Source organism: Colobus angolensis, unplaced genomic scaffold (assembly GCF_000951035.1).
Source record: "Colobus angolensis palliatus isolate OR3802 unplaced genomic scaffold, Cang.pa_1.0 Scaffold161, whole genome shotgun sequence".
Classification (NCBI taxonomy): Eukaryota; Metazoa; Chordata; class Mammalia; order Primates; family Cercopithecidae; genus Colobus; species Colobus angolensis.
In genome coordinates, this window is record NW_012114722.1 from 3436118 (window position 1) to 3451976 (window position 15859).

Genomic DNA, 15859 nt, shown 5'->3' on the forward strand with positions numbered 1-15859 from the left:
TCTAAATTCTAAAGATAGCACTTTTATATATTTAAGAGTTTACTGAAGTTTTAGAACAAAGCAGTGTTTATATGATGTGATTAGATATTTCTAATTATAATAATTAACCTTCCCATTAAAATATAAACATTACCAAGGTTTATACTGCTTTATCAGTTTATATTAAATTTATAACTAAAATTTTCATATTTTATATCCTTTTATGTTTTTGATATTATTGTCCATGTTATAGTGGAAAGAACAAGAGATATGGAAGTAGAAAAAATATTTGCTCTTATTAATTGTGTGATCTTGTGCACTTTACTTCACTTTTCTGAGCCTCAATCTCCTTTTCTATAAAACCATGCTTAATATAATGCCTGGCACTTAGCCCTTTATAAATGGTAGTGGTTACTATAATCACTATTAGGTATCAGCAAATGCATAATTAAGAAACAGTACCTAGCATAAACATTACCTTCAGGTTTTCTGCTACAAATTCAAGCAGAATCTACTCCTTTAAAATGCACATAAAAGACAATGTTTTTGAAGACCTGGCTTTCTACTTGTTTTAATATCATTTTTATTAGTTATTATAATAATCTTTTATATTCATACCTTTTTTATTTTCCCCTAAACTTTTACTATCAATTACTTAGACTAATCAAATAAATACTATATGCTTTATCTTTTCTTCCATGTTTATACATGCTAATGAAAAAGATATCCTAACAAAATAGGATACTGGAAATTTTATGATCAACCCTTAAATGGGGGACAATGACTTTTCCATGAAAGCTTAGAGATGTCATTCAAAATAACATAAGCCTTCATGATTATGTTTTTAGAGTCTTATTTTTTAAAGTGTCCAAAATGGAAAAGAGTGAAAGAATATGTAGAGAAACTAAAATTAATAAAATCATACATTATTTCAGAAAGCTTTATATTTTAACTTGTGAATTCTGACCTTCATTTTTTAAACTGGACTGAATAAACAAAATCTAATCAAAATCAACTGGAATTAATATCCTCATACTAGCTTGAATATTTATATGCAACATCTTTTTCATAAGGCATTTTCATATTGAATATCTAATTTTACTTGCATAACCACCTTGAGGGATAAGTAGCCTAGATATTACCATTGCTATTTTTCAAATTAAGAAAATTTTTGTACAAATGAGGAAATAGGCACTGAGAGGTTATATGGCCAAACTATGTCCAAAAAAGTCACTGGTGACAAAGTTGGAACTCAAATGTGTGTGTCCTGATTCTCATCCCTGGACATATTATTTCTAGTGAATACGTCTTTCAGATACAACTATACCAGAATCCTTTGCCACAGAGCTACCAGTTTCCAGTAGAAGTTAGGGTTTTCTCCTCACTACTTCAATGAATCTTAAAATTAAAATGCCACTGCTGTTGTTTGAATGTGTCTCCCAAAGTTCATGTGTTGGAAAACGAATCCCTAGCGTGGAGGTATTGAGAAACAGGGCCTTTAAGAGGTGATTATGTCATGAGCGTTCTGCCCTCATAAATGGATTAATATGTTTATCACAGGAGTGGATTTGTTACCACAGGATTAGATTTGTTATAAAAGCGAGTTGTACTCTCTCTTGCTTCTCTCTCATGCAGGTTCATTGACCCTTCACCCCTCCACCCTTCCACCATGGGATGACACAGCAAGAAGGCACTTGCTAGGTACTAGCACCTTGATATTGGACTTCTCACCTTCCAGAACTCTAAGACATGTATTTCTTTTCCTTAGAAATTACCTAATCTGTAGTATTTTATTATGGCAATGCAAAACTGGCTAAGACTGCCACCTCCCTTCTGATCGTTTTACATGAAAATACTGTTAAGGAGTTTGAGTCATATAACTTTGGCACAAGGAAATGTTATATTTGCTAAATTTGTCTCATCACCTTGCAGAATACAAATTTCAGCAAAAGATGCCAGTTAATTTCAAGAAATCACAACAGCAACGGTACTGCCCATGACTTGGTTGTGTTCAAGTTACATTCAAAATGTGTAAAAAGTGGAAAATGGGTGTGTTGCTCAGGTAGCTCTGACACTGTTTGGTAACCTCCCCAATCCCTAAGCCCTACATCTCTTAAGGAGACTTATCCCTATTGATGAATATATCAGAGGGCTTGGTGGCGATGAAAACTACAATAATGGTAACCAAGTTGACTCCTGGATTCCACCTATTTCTATAGTGGTACAATGGAGTCTCCATTCAGGGCATGATCCAGATTTTCTTATGATTCTGCTGCAGCAGCAGAAAGCTAGTTCTTTCTTCATTTGTCTTTCTTCCCTCTTCCCTTACTCTCACATCTCCCCCGTTGACAATGATACTCAATATCAGTGCTTTAACCTCTTGTATCAAGTATGTCCCTGTGTTTTACTTCAGGAGTCAATCAAATTAGAACATTTGAAATATGAAGATTCACTTTTTTAACTAACAAGCTTGAATCCACAATGAGCTAAAGCTGACTAATATTCCCATATATTCTTTTTACTGACATTGAAACAAAGATAAAATAATAAAGATGACAGCAGTGACAGGTTATTGGTGAATATTTTAGCTCAGTATGTGCCAAGGATTCAATGACATATAAGACAGCATAATATTGACAAGTATTATATAGATTACCATGATCTTCATGTGGTACATACTGTGGTTGGTGGCTCTCTTTCTTCTTTTTAAAAATGAAGTACACCCATCCACTCTTAGACTAAGAAAAGGTGTTTGGATAAAATCTTTAGGAGACATACAACTTCCTAACAATAATTATTTAGAATAACATCAGATCAACTCTGACAGCAGCTGCCTATTTACACTTACACAATCAATGCATGTGATCACTGTAACTAAGCATGGGTAAAAGCAAGGGGACCTTCTGAATTAAAATGTAGTACCATCCTCACTATTCACATTACACACATTAAAAATTTGAAAGACTGGCTTCTAAAAACTGCTTTGTTGAAGTGAAACATATATTAAGAAAAGTGCATATAAGTGGCCAGTTGAATGAATCTGCAGAAACTAAACACACCCATGTAACTAGCGTCAAGATTAAGAAACAGAACATGATCAACACCCCAGAAGCCTTTACATACTCCATTCCAATCATGAACCTACCCTAAGAGTAACTATTATAATGATTTCTAACATCATAGATTACTTTTGTCCTAAACAATCACTTCTAAAGAATATGTTTTTGAAGACCTGGTTTTCTACTTGTTTAATGGGTAAGAAGTTGAAGTGAAATATCTGCAAATATATTTTAGTTACTCCAAGCACCCTGAAAATTTCACTGTAGGGTTGAATAAAGAAAGCAACAAAGATTAGGTTGATGTTTAATAAGCACTCACTGAGCTGTCTGTAACACTGTGATGCAGATTTTTGTCCTGAAAAAGCAGACTAATGATATCATACATAATTGAGAAAGCATCATTCCAGTATGCAGCCATAAATACAGAAACCTTTATACTGTAGTACAAGAGAGTACAGGATCAGCTAAAAGGTTCAAAGTATTATGGAGGAAACTGGGAAACCAGTGAAAGGTAGGATAGTTGGGGAAGCTTTTTATAGAGTGGTGGAATTTAAAGTGAGCCTTTAAAAACATACATGAGGCTCAAAAGGACAGAGACAAGGAGGAGGCTTTTCAGATTGGAAAAGGCACAGAAGCCTGGGCTCTGAGACAAGGGGGGTAAGACAGATGAGCTATGTATACAGTTCCCTATCAAAAATAGATTTTGAGATGCAAAAGCAAATACCTATATATGTCTATAAAATCATTGATTTGTGTTGAAAGAATTCACTCAAATCCAAACGGCCATGATCTCTGCCTCCTTTCACTGCTACCTGAAGATATTAATGTTTTCACCCACTAGTTTTCTCTAGAAATGAAAATGAATTATGAAATGTTTATATGTTATGCATTGAAAACATTGTTTGGTAATGACTAGATTACTGAACAGCAAGAAGAAAACCTGACTTTCTTTCGTAAGTCCTTTCGACATTTCACATTAAAAATACATTTGCCTGAGCTTATTCATCTTCCTTAACTGATGAATAAGCTCTAGAGATCTGCTGTACAACATTGTAACTATAGTCAATAATAATGTAATATACACTTAAAAATTTAAGAGGGTAGATCTCATGTTAAGTGTTCTTACCAAAAATAAAAATAATAATAAAAAATATTTCTGTGACTGTTTTGGACCTCTTATTTTTTTCTCTTATTTTAAAGACACTCATTTGTTTAGAAAAATTAGGAGTGACTTGGTGAGAGTGAGGAAGAAAGAAGTCTTACAAACTGGAAAATTTATGTAGATATATACGTATTTGATTCCCTGACATTTAATAATGTTCCCTTGAATTTTATAACATATTTATGGTGTTGCTATTGATAGAGTACAATTCGGTCAGCAAAAATTGTTTAAGTTACTTGAAATCCTATATATGAAAAAAATCCAAAGAAAGCTGAACAAACAAGTTAACATTTTTATTAAAACAATGTAGTAATATGTATACTCAGTTTTACTCAGGCTGCTAAGATTTAAGTAAGTCAATTCTACTGACATTTTGTCACACTGGTATATTATCATTTTGTGCTTCTAAAAAGTTAGATTATAACTCAAAGTTTAAATCTGTTAGGAAACCTTAGTTGAATACTTTCTTGCATCTTAGGTCCTATAAGTCCCTATAAGTAAAAGTTAAATGCTCTAAAAACAGGATTTTACTCCACAGTTTTTGTTTAATAGATTATTTAAAAATCTCAAAGATTTTTCAGTGAAACTAATAGTAGACAATATGAAAACACTTTTTCAGGTATTAAAGCATAGTTGTTTCAGCAGTTAGTTACATTTTACATTGAGGCAGTCACTCCCATTAGGTCCTATGACTTGGTCCTTACTGTTCACCATAAACCTTTGTGGTTTGGTGGCGTCCATAAGTTTAGGTCCTTTCTATTATTAAATCAGTTGTTTCCAATTTCACCATTTCCCTTGAGGAAGTAAAGTGTGGACTAGGAAATATTGTTAAATACTGGTGTCCTCCTTATTCTAATTTACCTTGTTTCTCCTCTCGAATTTACAGTGAACAGTAATTTTCAGACTGTTACTCTCTATTTGTCAACTTTCCACAATGTCTTATTTTGAAATATGCCTGCTGTACTAAAATGATATGCAATTAACTCAATTTAATAAGTACTTATTGAGCAACTTCTATCTCCCTTCCAAGAACTGACCAGGCAGGACCCTGTTTAGCTTCCAATATCAGGTGCATTCAGGTTGGTATGGCCATAGATTCAGCCCCTCTGACTGAGGTGTTATGATAGCACCGAGACTGTAAGGACAAATAGAATACAGTCCTTGTCACTAAGAAACTCAATAGGAGGTACAGACAGAAGCAAATAATTACATAAAAAGTGCAAATGTGGTATGTGCTCTATTACCAATAAGGCTAAAGGGCTGCTGTGACACAGAGAAAGGAGTGGTTAATTCTGTCAAAATGGAGCTAGAGAGATTATGGACAACTTCAGAGAAAGTAGCATTTATACTTCCAGTAAGTTTTTTATGTGGTCAGCATTGACTTTCTATATGTTTTCCAGTATGTGAGCATGAGTCTTTGTTGCATATTTTTGACCACAAAGGAAGTAAAAAAGTGGATGAAATATATGTAATAACTCTAGACAAGGTCTCCAAATGTACATGGACTCTACCGCCCAGCTATGTGATCGTGGAAAGTCCTTCATCATTCTGCATCTCAGTTTCTTCAACTGCAAGATAGCTTTGGATGAAATGTCACCTTGGGTCCCTTTTAGCAGGCACCAGATAATCTCTAAAGCTTCAACCAGCTGTGGAGATTCTGAAAATGTTTTGTCTTTTATGTTTCTTCCCCCCAAACTTTTTAAGTTTGCTATTATTTTACTTTTTTCTTTTATATAAAAAAGAAATACTACTATGGAATAAATCCATAGCCTTTCCCCTGTAACACTGCCTTTAAGTAGAACTTTCATTGTTATTAATCCCGTGAAGAAGTCAGAGTGGATAAACAGCTAATCGATAACTAACGAGACATGGAAACATGGCAGATATCAAAAGGTATAGTTGATTGTTAAAATTATAATAATTTATTTAACTCATAAAAAAGTTAACACTGTTCAGAGGAAACTTAACTAGCTTTTATCTTGTAGGTTGGCACCAATTTAACTGAAGTGAAACCCATTTTGGATTTATGCAAACCTCAGGATAAATAATACCTTCAAATACATTAATATAATTTCCTCCTTTTGAATGGAATAGTTTTAATTGAACTTTACTGTTTGGTTTAATACCTGGAGTCGACCTATAAAACAGGAGTAGTTTTAAATCAAACAGTAAAAAAATCCTCAAAGCTGAAAATTAAAGTGATAGCCACAGGGGGAAAAAAGACTTATCAAATATGTCTAGTAAACCAACAATGTTTTATACAATATATATCTATTAGACATAAGTTTACATATGTATATATAGATACATATCTATAAAGTTTAAAATTAATCATTGGGGAAAAAATAATTGTCGTTCACCAAAAAAAAATATATGTATATATATATTCAATGTTTTAAAGGCATCAGAGTCTTTGTACCAACCATTTTCTTTCTCTAAAGACTAATTGGTATGCCAATCTTGAATGAATTGACCCGCAGATTTATAATTTAATCAAGAATAAAATGACAAGAGCAATGTTATTTTATTAACTTTACTGGTAATGAAGTTACATTATACAATTTGCTTCTGAACTTCATAAGGCCTATGAGAATGTTTAAAAGGAAGTGATATATTCTCTTCCCTCACCTTGCCTACTTTCCTCCCTTTTCCCTGCAACAGTCACTAACTAACTAATAACAAACTAAATAAATAAATAAGTAAACTTAACCCAAAACAAAACTGCTCTCTAATTCTTCAGGCAATGCTTCATAAACTTTTTCCACCAAAGTACCCCTAATGGAAGAGAAGACTGAAAATACTCCCGTAGGGATCTGCTACAAGTGGGAAATTTCTTTGAAGTCATCTGCTTTATTTTAAAAATTAATGTGGATTTTGAATTCTACTCCATAATATATATCTGTTTTAATGTAAAAATGATGTGTTCTTTCCCCAATATCTTTGAGCTACAGAGGTCTAGAAAAATATGCCAAGTTTATACCATAGTTTTGCACCTTCCAAGAAGCACACAATTTTAGCAGCTTAGCTTTACAAGGAATAAACGTAATTATGATATGCTTTTTTCCATGGAACCCACATACTTCTTTCTTTTTGTTTGTCTTTCACATCAATGTGATTTTTTTCCCTTTTGCCAATAATGTTGATGCCTGTAATTGTAGTACTGAAGTAAAATAAATTTGGTATTTGCTATACCACACAGAAAAGATCTAACTCTATCAAAGTAGGTATGTGTGTTCTAATAACACAAAAATATGGAAAAAGATATTGGTAGTAATCAAGTTGTTCTTTTAATATTAGCTATATAATTCATTAACTGAATTAGTTTTTTTTTTTTTTTTGAGATGGAGTCTCGCTCTGTCGCCCAGGCTGGAGTGTAGTGGCCCGATCTCAGCTCATTGCAAGTTCCGCCTCTTGGGTTTATGCCATTCTCCCGCCTCAGCCTCCCGAGTAGCTGGGACTACAGGCGCCCGCCACCTCGCCCGGCTAGTTTTTTGTATTTTTTTAGTAGAGACAGGGTTTCACCGTGTTAGCCAGGATGGTCTCGATCTCCTGACCTTGTGATCCACCCGTCTCGGCCTCCCAAAGTACTGGGATTACAGGCTTGAGCCATCGCGCCCGACTAGTTTTTTGTTATCTGTATCACTCCAATTTTTTTTTAAAAAAGGCTCTTTTGTTTTTGTTTTTGAAGAGAAGGGGATCACTTTACAAGGAGACAGTCCATCATCAAATAAAATGAATTATATAGTGTTGACTTATTTTTGTTTTTTGCCATGTTATACACAGTCCTGAAATGTACATTAAGTAAACAAGACAAGTTAGACTCAAATACCAAGGAAAAGTATTTAAATATGAATAAGAGGTAATTGGCTTGACCTTTTACAATGCTTTGTTTCTTCCTGCAGACGAAATACAAAAAGCATTTTCTCCTAAGACTTTAGTAAAAAAAAAAAGGAAATAGATTCTGAACAGAGATTTGACAAATGACAGTCAGTTGTCTTAGAGTACAGGGCAGGTGAAATTTCCAGGCAGGGGATGCAGTATGAAATCGTACACAGAGACAGGATTATTATAAAGGAATAAAAATGGCTCAAGAGACTGTATGTCTGGGTATACTGAAATGAGAACTAGGAGGAAATGAAAGAGGAATGCAAGCAGGCAGAATGTGCTTAAGATCTTTTTGAGCTGAGAATTCTCAGTCTGAATTTCATAGGGAAAGAAAAATAACTAGTCAAAATAATTTGAGAATAGGGATTGCTATTGCCCAAACAGTGAGATAGGAAGAGGATTTTTGGCAACAGTCTTTTGAATACACTGGCAGGAAGAATGCACAAAATCAGGAATAATCAAAATAGAGCAGAGAGATTTTGCTCTTAAAATGGATTGGAAAAAGGAAGTTGGTGATATTACAAAAAATAAAAATGAAAACTAAAATAAAGAAAAAATATATGAAAGGATTTACCAAAAGCCCAGGAATAGGAAACAAACAAATAGAACTGAATACAATACATACTTACTGAGACTGGAGGAACTATAAGATATCTTTATGATTGTTCCCTTCTAATAAGAAAAAAGAAACAACTATAATATCCTTAGTGGTATATCAATACCACCACTACTACTACTACTACTACTACTATTACTACTAAAGATAATGGTCCAGGAACAGCTGCATACTTACTAAGTGCCAAGCATATACTGTAAACTATACCATTTTACTGGATGCAATGCCTGTGTTAACTAATTCAATCTCACTGTAATTATTCTCATTTTACAGATGAGTAAACAAAATCTTAGAAGTTAAAATTATTTGCTCAAGTTACAGAACTAATAGGTAGTAGAGCTAGGATTAGAAAGTTATAGTGTCAGGCCTGGCGTGGTGGCTCACGCCTGTAATCCCACCACTTTGGGAGGCCGAGGTGGGTGGATCACAAGGTCAGGAGTTGAAGAGTTGAAGAACAGCCTGGCCAACATAGTGAAACCCCGTTTCTACAAAAAAAGTTCAAAAATTAGCTGAGCATGGTGGCATGTGCCTGTAATCCCAGCTACTTGGGAGGCTGAGGCAGGAGAATTGCTTGAGCCCAGGAGGAGGAGGAGGTTGCAGTGAGCTGAGATCGTGCCACTGTACTCCAGCCTGGGTGAAAGAGCAAGACTTTGTCTCCAAAAGAAAAAAAAAAGAAAGAAAGAAAGAAAGAAAGAAAGAAAGAAAGAAAGAAAGAAATTTATAGTGTCTAACTCAAAAGGCTGGGCTCTACAATCTACTTTTGTCAGTAGCAGTAGTGGCTAAAGTGTACAGTATTACTGAATGTCTCGCTACATAACTATATAAAACATATATGTATATATACACTATACACACATATATAGTTAAATAGCAATACTTTTTAAAAGTTTTTTATTGATACATAATATTTGTACATACTTATACTTATGGAGTACATGTGATATATTGCTACATGCATAGAAAGTGTAATGACTAACTTGGGGTGTTTAGGATATCCACCACTTTGAACATTTATCATTTCTTTGTGTTGGGAATATTTCAAATCTTCTCTTCTAGCTATGTTGAAATATACAATCTATCATTCCTACCTACATTCAATCTATTCTGCTATCAAATATTAGAGCATACTCTTTCTTTAATTTTTTTTAAGAGACAGGGTCTTGCTCTGTCGCCCAGGCTAGAGTGCAGTGGTGTGATCACAGCTTACTGTAGCCTCCTGGGCTCAAGGAATGCTCTTGCCTCAGCCTCCACAAGTAGCATGAAACTAGCTAATTTTTCAAATTTTTTGATGGGGGTGGTCTCACTATGCTGCCCAGGCTGGTCTCAAACTCCTGGCCTCAAGTGTTCTTCCCACCTCAGCCTCCCAAGTAGCTGAAATTACAGGTGGGAGCCATTGCACCAGGCCAGAACTTATTCCTTCCACCTAACTGTATGTTCGTACACATTAACCAACCACTCTTCATCCCCCTACCCTTCACCTTTCCCAGCCTGTGGTAACCACCAATCTACTCTCTATCTCTATGAGACCAACCTTCTTAGCTCCTGCAATATGAGTAAGAACATGCAGTATCTGTCTATCTGTGCCTGGCTTATTTCACTTAATTACCTCCAGTTCCATCCATGTTACTTCAAATGAGAGAATTTATTTCTTTTTTACAGATGAATAGCATTCCATTGTGTATATATACCATATTTTCTTTATCCATTAATCCACTGATAGACATCTAGGCTGATTTCATATCTTACCTATTGTGAACAGTGTTGCAATAAACATGGGGTACAGGTATCCCTTTGATATACTGATTTCTTTTTCTTTGGATAAATGCCTAGTAGTAGAACTGCTGGATCACATGTAAATACCTATGGTTATATATAACATATATATAACTGCTGATTGAGGTATATATAAATACCTGTTGAGTGTGTGGTATATATTTATTTATGTATAGTAAATACATTATATATAAATATATTTATTTTCATGTGTAGCACTGTGTGGGTATATATAGATATATTATTGATATCTACTTCTTTCCAAAATGTAAAAATTCATTATACATATTGAACAAAGAAAATTTAGAAAAAAATATTCTGGTAGAAGGCAATCAAAAAGTATTAATAGAAACAAAATGAGCTAATTTAAGAACTGGTCTTTTTTGTGCTATATATATATTTCAAATTACAATACAAATGTTTAAAATGTTATTATTCCACATTAGCTACCTGTTAGTAAATATGCTTCTAGTCAGGAAGCTGTATTTTTAAATCCAAAGATAAATTCTTTAGAAGAGCTATTACCAGAAAGTTGCCATTACAGTTGTAATTTGTGTAATTTTCCATCATACTATACAATTTTTTGAAAACAATGAAAGAAAATAAATATTACAATATAATCACAGTTTGTCTTCTTGTATTATTTTGCTCCTTGGACCACAAACTGATACAAACTCAGTAAAATTAAAGAAATATGTTGAGGATTTGATTGACAATACCCAACCGGCTGAGATGACCAATGCCCAGTGTTATTCAAAGAATATTCTGGGTTTTATAGATTCACTATTTTTAACTTAAAAGGAAACCTACAGGTTTATATGGTTTTAATAAACTTGAGTAACACATATGAAGTCCTTACCAAAAGTCCTCAGAGTTACAGAATGAAATTACTTCAGTGCAATTTCAAGTATAAGATTTATGGTGTACTTCTCTTATCTAAGAGGGAAAATGCACTTCTTCATGCACATAATCTCACCTTCAGCAAATGTTTCCTTGATCTTCTTTTCTTTCACTTTTCAACCTCTTGCAAAAGTAGATAATACTTACTGACAAAGCCATTTACCCTGAATTAAAATCTCAGAGACATTTTTATTTCCCACATCCGGTTCCTCACAGGAGCCATGGCTCGTCCATTCTAGCCCTTCAATGATGCTGTACTGCTTACCACATCAAGACTAGACTCCTTAGCCTGACACTGAAGTCTCAGAGATACCTACCTTACTGCTCCAGCTTTAGAGTCAACCATTCCCTTCACCTGTCCTAAAATATTCTGCCACTTTGCCTTGCTTATGTCGTTTTCTCTCTGGAAAGCAAACCTCTTTTCCATGTCTGTAAAACCCTAACCTCATATTTCACCTTTGACCTCTTCCATGAAGCCTTCTCTTATCTACCCATTCAAAAGTCCTTTCCTCCTCATCTCAACTACAGGACATTATCTTTTCCTGCAGCAGTTCTCACATGCATCCTTATTTTGTAACACATTTGTGTGTATGTATATATACACACATTTTTCTCATTTACCATATTTTTAACCACACTCAACCCAAAACTCTCACAATCATTGTCATATAACCAAGAGCCCTATAGTATGGTTCCTTTGCCAACAATATCCACTTAAATGTTTATCAAAGGAAAGTACAAACATATTATCTGATCAGAGAAATGAAAGCTTTAATAACGTAGCAGTGGTAAAAAAAAAAAAAGATGTAAGACAAAACAGGTTATTAAAATGTAGTATGCTGTGAAATATAACCTAATGGAAACTATTGCAAAAAATACTTTTATGAATAATGTTTACAGATTCTTTAATCTTTCCATTTAAACCACATAGGCAAGAAATAATCTCAAAGCAGTTATAAATCAATTACCTTTGCTTGCACTTTCTACATGTTCCAGTTCTTCAGGAAATTTTAGGATATCTCGGTGATTTTCCTCACAAATGTCGGCAATAAAATGCATAAGGGTTGTTTTTTGATCCACTGATTTAGTGTCTCTGATCTGGAAGAAAACAACAACACATTTTTTGGTAATTTCTTAGTAAATATATACTTTTTTAAACAAGTGAAATGAATTTATTATAACTCATTTAAAATTTTTTTAAAACTTTGGGGTAGGTTCTTAATGTGGTCTAGTAGTGGTGCTCTAGATTTTAAAAGGAGCTCCATATTTTAAAAGCAAGTAAGATGACCAGTAAAAGTGCCAAATTAAACCTTAATCTGTATTTTCAAAAATGTCTAAATTATTGTGGCAAAATGAACTATTCTTTTCAGGAGAGAAGAACATTCATTTAAGTATTGATAATAGCCCAAATTACCGTGTGCTTATTTTATCATCATTCTGTTCTTTGCTTTATTATAAAAATATGTTCTTAAAAGTTATATTCATTTGTGAGATTATATTTATTTCTAGCCATTGTTGATGTAAATTAATGTAAAGGAGCAAGCACATTTTATCCTCCTCTACTTGCATAGACCATCAGAAAAGAATTCTCAAGGTTGTGCTTATCCTGAGTTATTAAAAAAAAATCTCACCATACAATCCTGATAATATGAAAAATTTTATTTGCTTACATATTGTATTTCCTTTTCAGACACACAACAAAAGAGATGCCACAGTTAGAATGGTAAAAATCTTTAAAGCATAGGACACACAAAAAAAGAAAATCTAGTGCTTTAATATAATTCTCATACTAGACTAAGCTGCAAATAAAATCAAGGATTTACTTAGAAACAAGGCATAAATACGGCATAAACTATCAAGTTTTCTCATTCTTTTGGATGTTTTAATTCTATAATCCTTAGATGATGGCTTTGTCCACTGATGTTCATACTGATTTGGAGTTTTTAGCTTTAAGGATTACTCTGTTTAGAATAAATGAGTATTTTTCACAAACAGGTTTATGAAAAGGCTGTACAGGATATTTAGGTAATTACAGAGTAAATTAATCCTTATTGTTTTAGTGACTAAGAAAGAAAAACGTAGCATTTAATAAATCAGGCCCACACTGGATCTGTTTTGTTCTACAGGTTTTTAGCAACCATTTACATCTCAATGATGTAAACAACTTAGAAGAAATATTAGTCTCAAGGTTCCAAACAACCAAGCAGCCACAGGAGGCATAATGTTGATAGTTCAAGAGGTCACAATGATTTCTTTCAAAATTTCTGGGATTACTTTATCCCACATAGGAAAAATATTTAAAATTTTACATTATCATGCTGATCCACTAAACACTTATAAGTAGTTTAAGGTAGAAATGACACAACTCAAGGATAAGCTGTAAGAACAAAAAGCAACACAAACCTCAAGGGCAATTTTTCTTAAGTAAGGATAGCAGCTGTAAAGGAATCGATGGGAAGCTCACATTCCTAAAGAGAGGTCTTTACCTGGGACTACTGTGTGATATGTTTACAAAGTGCATCGTTTTTAAGAGTATGCCAGGCATTCCAAATAAAAAGGAAATTAACATTTTCTTTTTCCTTAGAAGTTCACTAACTACTAAATCCTAAAATTCTGAAAACATTAAGTGCTTAGAAAAAATTGCAGGTACATCTTCCCAAAGGAAAGGAAATTCCTGTGTATTTTATGGACTCTTTGGAGACAAAAACAGTTTTTTTTTTTTTAAAGAACACAATTCAAAACAACAAAAACCCACCTACTTTTTTAGGACATCAAATTGTACAAGTACATTATAGTTTACAATAAAATGCACATGGCTAACACTGCAAAAGGAAATAAAAAAACAGAAAAATAGTACTGTGCTCATATGTCAATTTTACGGGTGACGTTTTTTTCTTTGTCACATGTGTTAGATTGTTTTGTATTAAAAAACATTTTAGTTTTTGGCATGCATACTTATAAGAGCTTAATTTTCAAAAATTGTATTTATTAATAAATATTTATTCAGTACCTGGTCCACTAACAATCTAATTTGTTACAAAATTTAGGAGAGTTAATGGTTACATTTTAAAAAGATAAATAAAGCATAACATCAGTTAAATGTATTAGTATCTTTGATGAAATGATAAAGACTTTTAGAAAGACTCTGCATGTATTTTTTTTTTAGAATCAGAATATTCCCTTCAAAGCATGGGCAAACATGGCTAAATGTCTGTCTTGTCAAGTTGAGAAATATCTTAGTTGGTCTGGGAGACAAGCTGCTTAAAGTATTGCAATATTTGTTGTTTTTTTTTTAGAAAAAACCTCACACTGAGAGACCATTTTAATGGTTCAAACGGGCAGGAAATCACAACAAATGGGTAGTCTTTTAAACCTTTCTCTATGTGTGAGAGACATTAGACCAATTATTTAAAATATATATATAATATTTAAATATAATGGAAATTTTTTTTTTTTTTTTTTGATGGAGTCTGGCTCTGTTGCCCAGGCTGGAGTGCAGTGGCCGGATCTCAGCTCACTGCAAGCTCCGCCTCCCGGGTTCATGCCATTCTCCTGCCTCAGCCTCCCGAGTAGCTGGGACTACAAGTGCCCGCCACCTTGCCCGGCTAGTTTTTCTTTTGTATTTTTTTAGTAGAGATGGGGTTTCACCGTGTTAGCCAGGATGGTCTCGATCTCCTGACCTCGTGATCCACCCGCCTCAGCCTCCCAAAGTGCTGGGATTACAGGCTTGAGCCACCGCGCCCGGCCGGAAAATATTCTTTACTTATTGAAGCTTATTTACTTTATATTACCATGCCTTCAGTCTCTCTTACCAGGTCTGTGCCATTCACACATTAGCCATTGTATCTCTCTCAGGCCCTATTGCGTTGTTCAATGTCAGCACAGAAGGCAACTAAGAACATCAATTCTACCGGTTAAAGACATTTATCCAATAATTTGCTCTTCTAAGTGTACTAGTTGGATATATACATCTCTGGGGGTAGAACAATCTGAGTATGTACAAGTCATTTCCAAAGTGTTTGAGTTAGTTTACTAAGAAATAGAATTGATTTCCATTTGATAGCTATTTAATATGAAATCATGTTAAAATTTTACATTAACATGAAATATCCAATTAATAGTTGCCTAGATTGCCTAAGTCTTAGTGGTGGTTATACTGTATGCATTTCAAGGTTTCCTCTAGCCAGAAGCAAAGTGCCTTTTTGCATCCTTGTATGTGATTTTCCTCTCTCCAGCCATGACAGGCAGGGAAAGACACATATATGACTTATTTTTATAAGATGCAAAAAAGATGAACAAAGTGGCCACTCTACAATTTTCTTTTATATATCTTCAAACAATAAAAACACAAACAGCAGTTCTAGAAATGGGAAATATTTGAAAAAGCTAAAAAAAGTTTTATGTTGGCTGGGCGCGGTGGCTCAAGCCTGTAATCCCAGCACTTTGGGAGGCCGAGATGGGCGGATCACGAGGTCGGGAGATCGA

At 33.9% G+C, this 15859-nt stretch overlaps 1 protein-coding gene across 4 annotated transcripts in view; it reads right to left on the reverse strand.

Annotated features, from left to right (window-relative positions):
* Positions 1–15859, reverse strand: part of DIAPH2 (diaphanous-related formin 2) — a 940316-nt gene that overhangs the window by 468463 nt on the left and 455994 nt on the right. For all 4 annotated transcript variants that reach the window (XM_011937272.1, XM_011937270.1, XM_011937273.1 and 1 more), the window contains one exon: positions 12343–12472. In XM_011937272.1, the coding sequence (XP_011792662.1) occupies positions 12343–12472 (130 nt within the window). The remainder of the gene's footprint in view (positions 1–12342; positions 12473–15859) is intronic.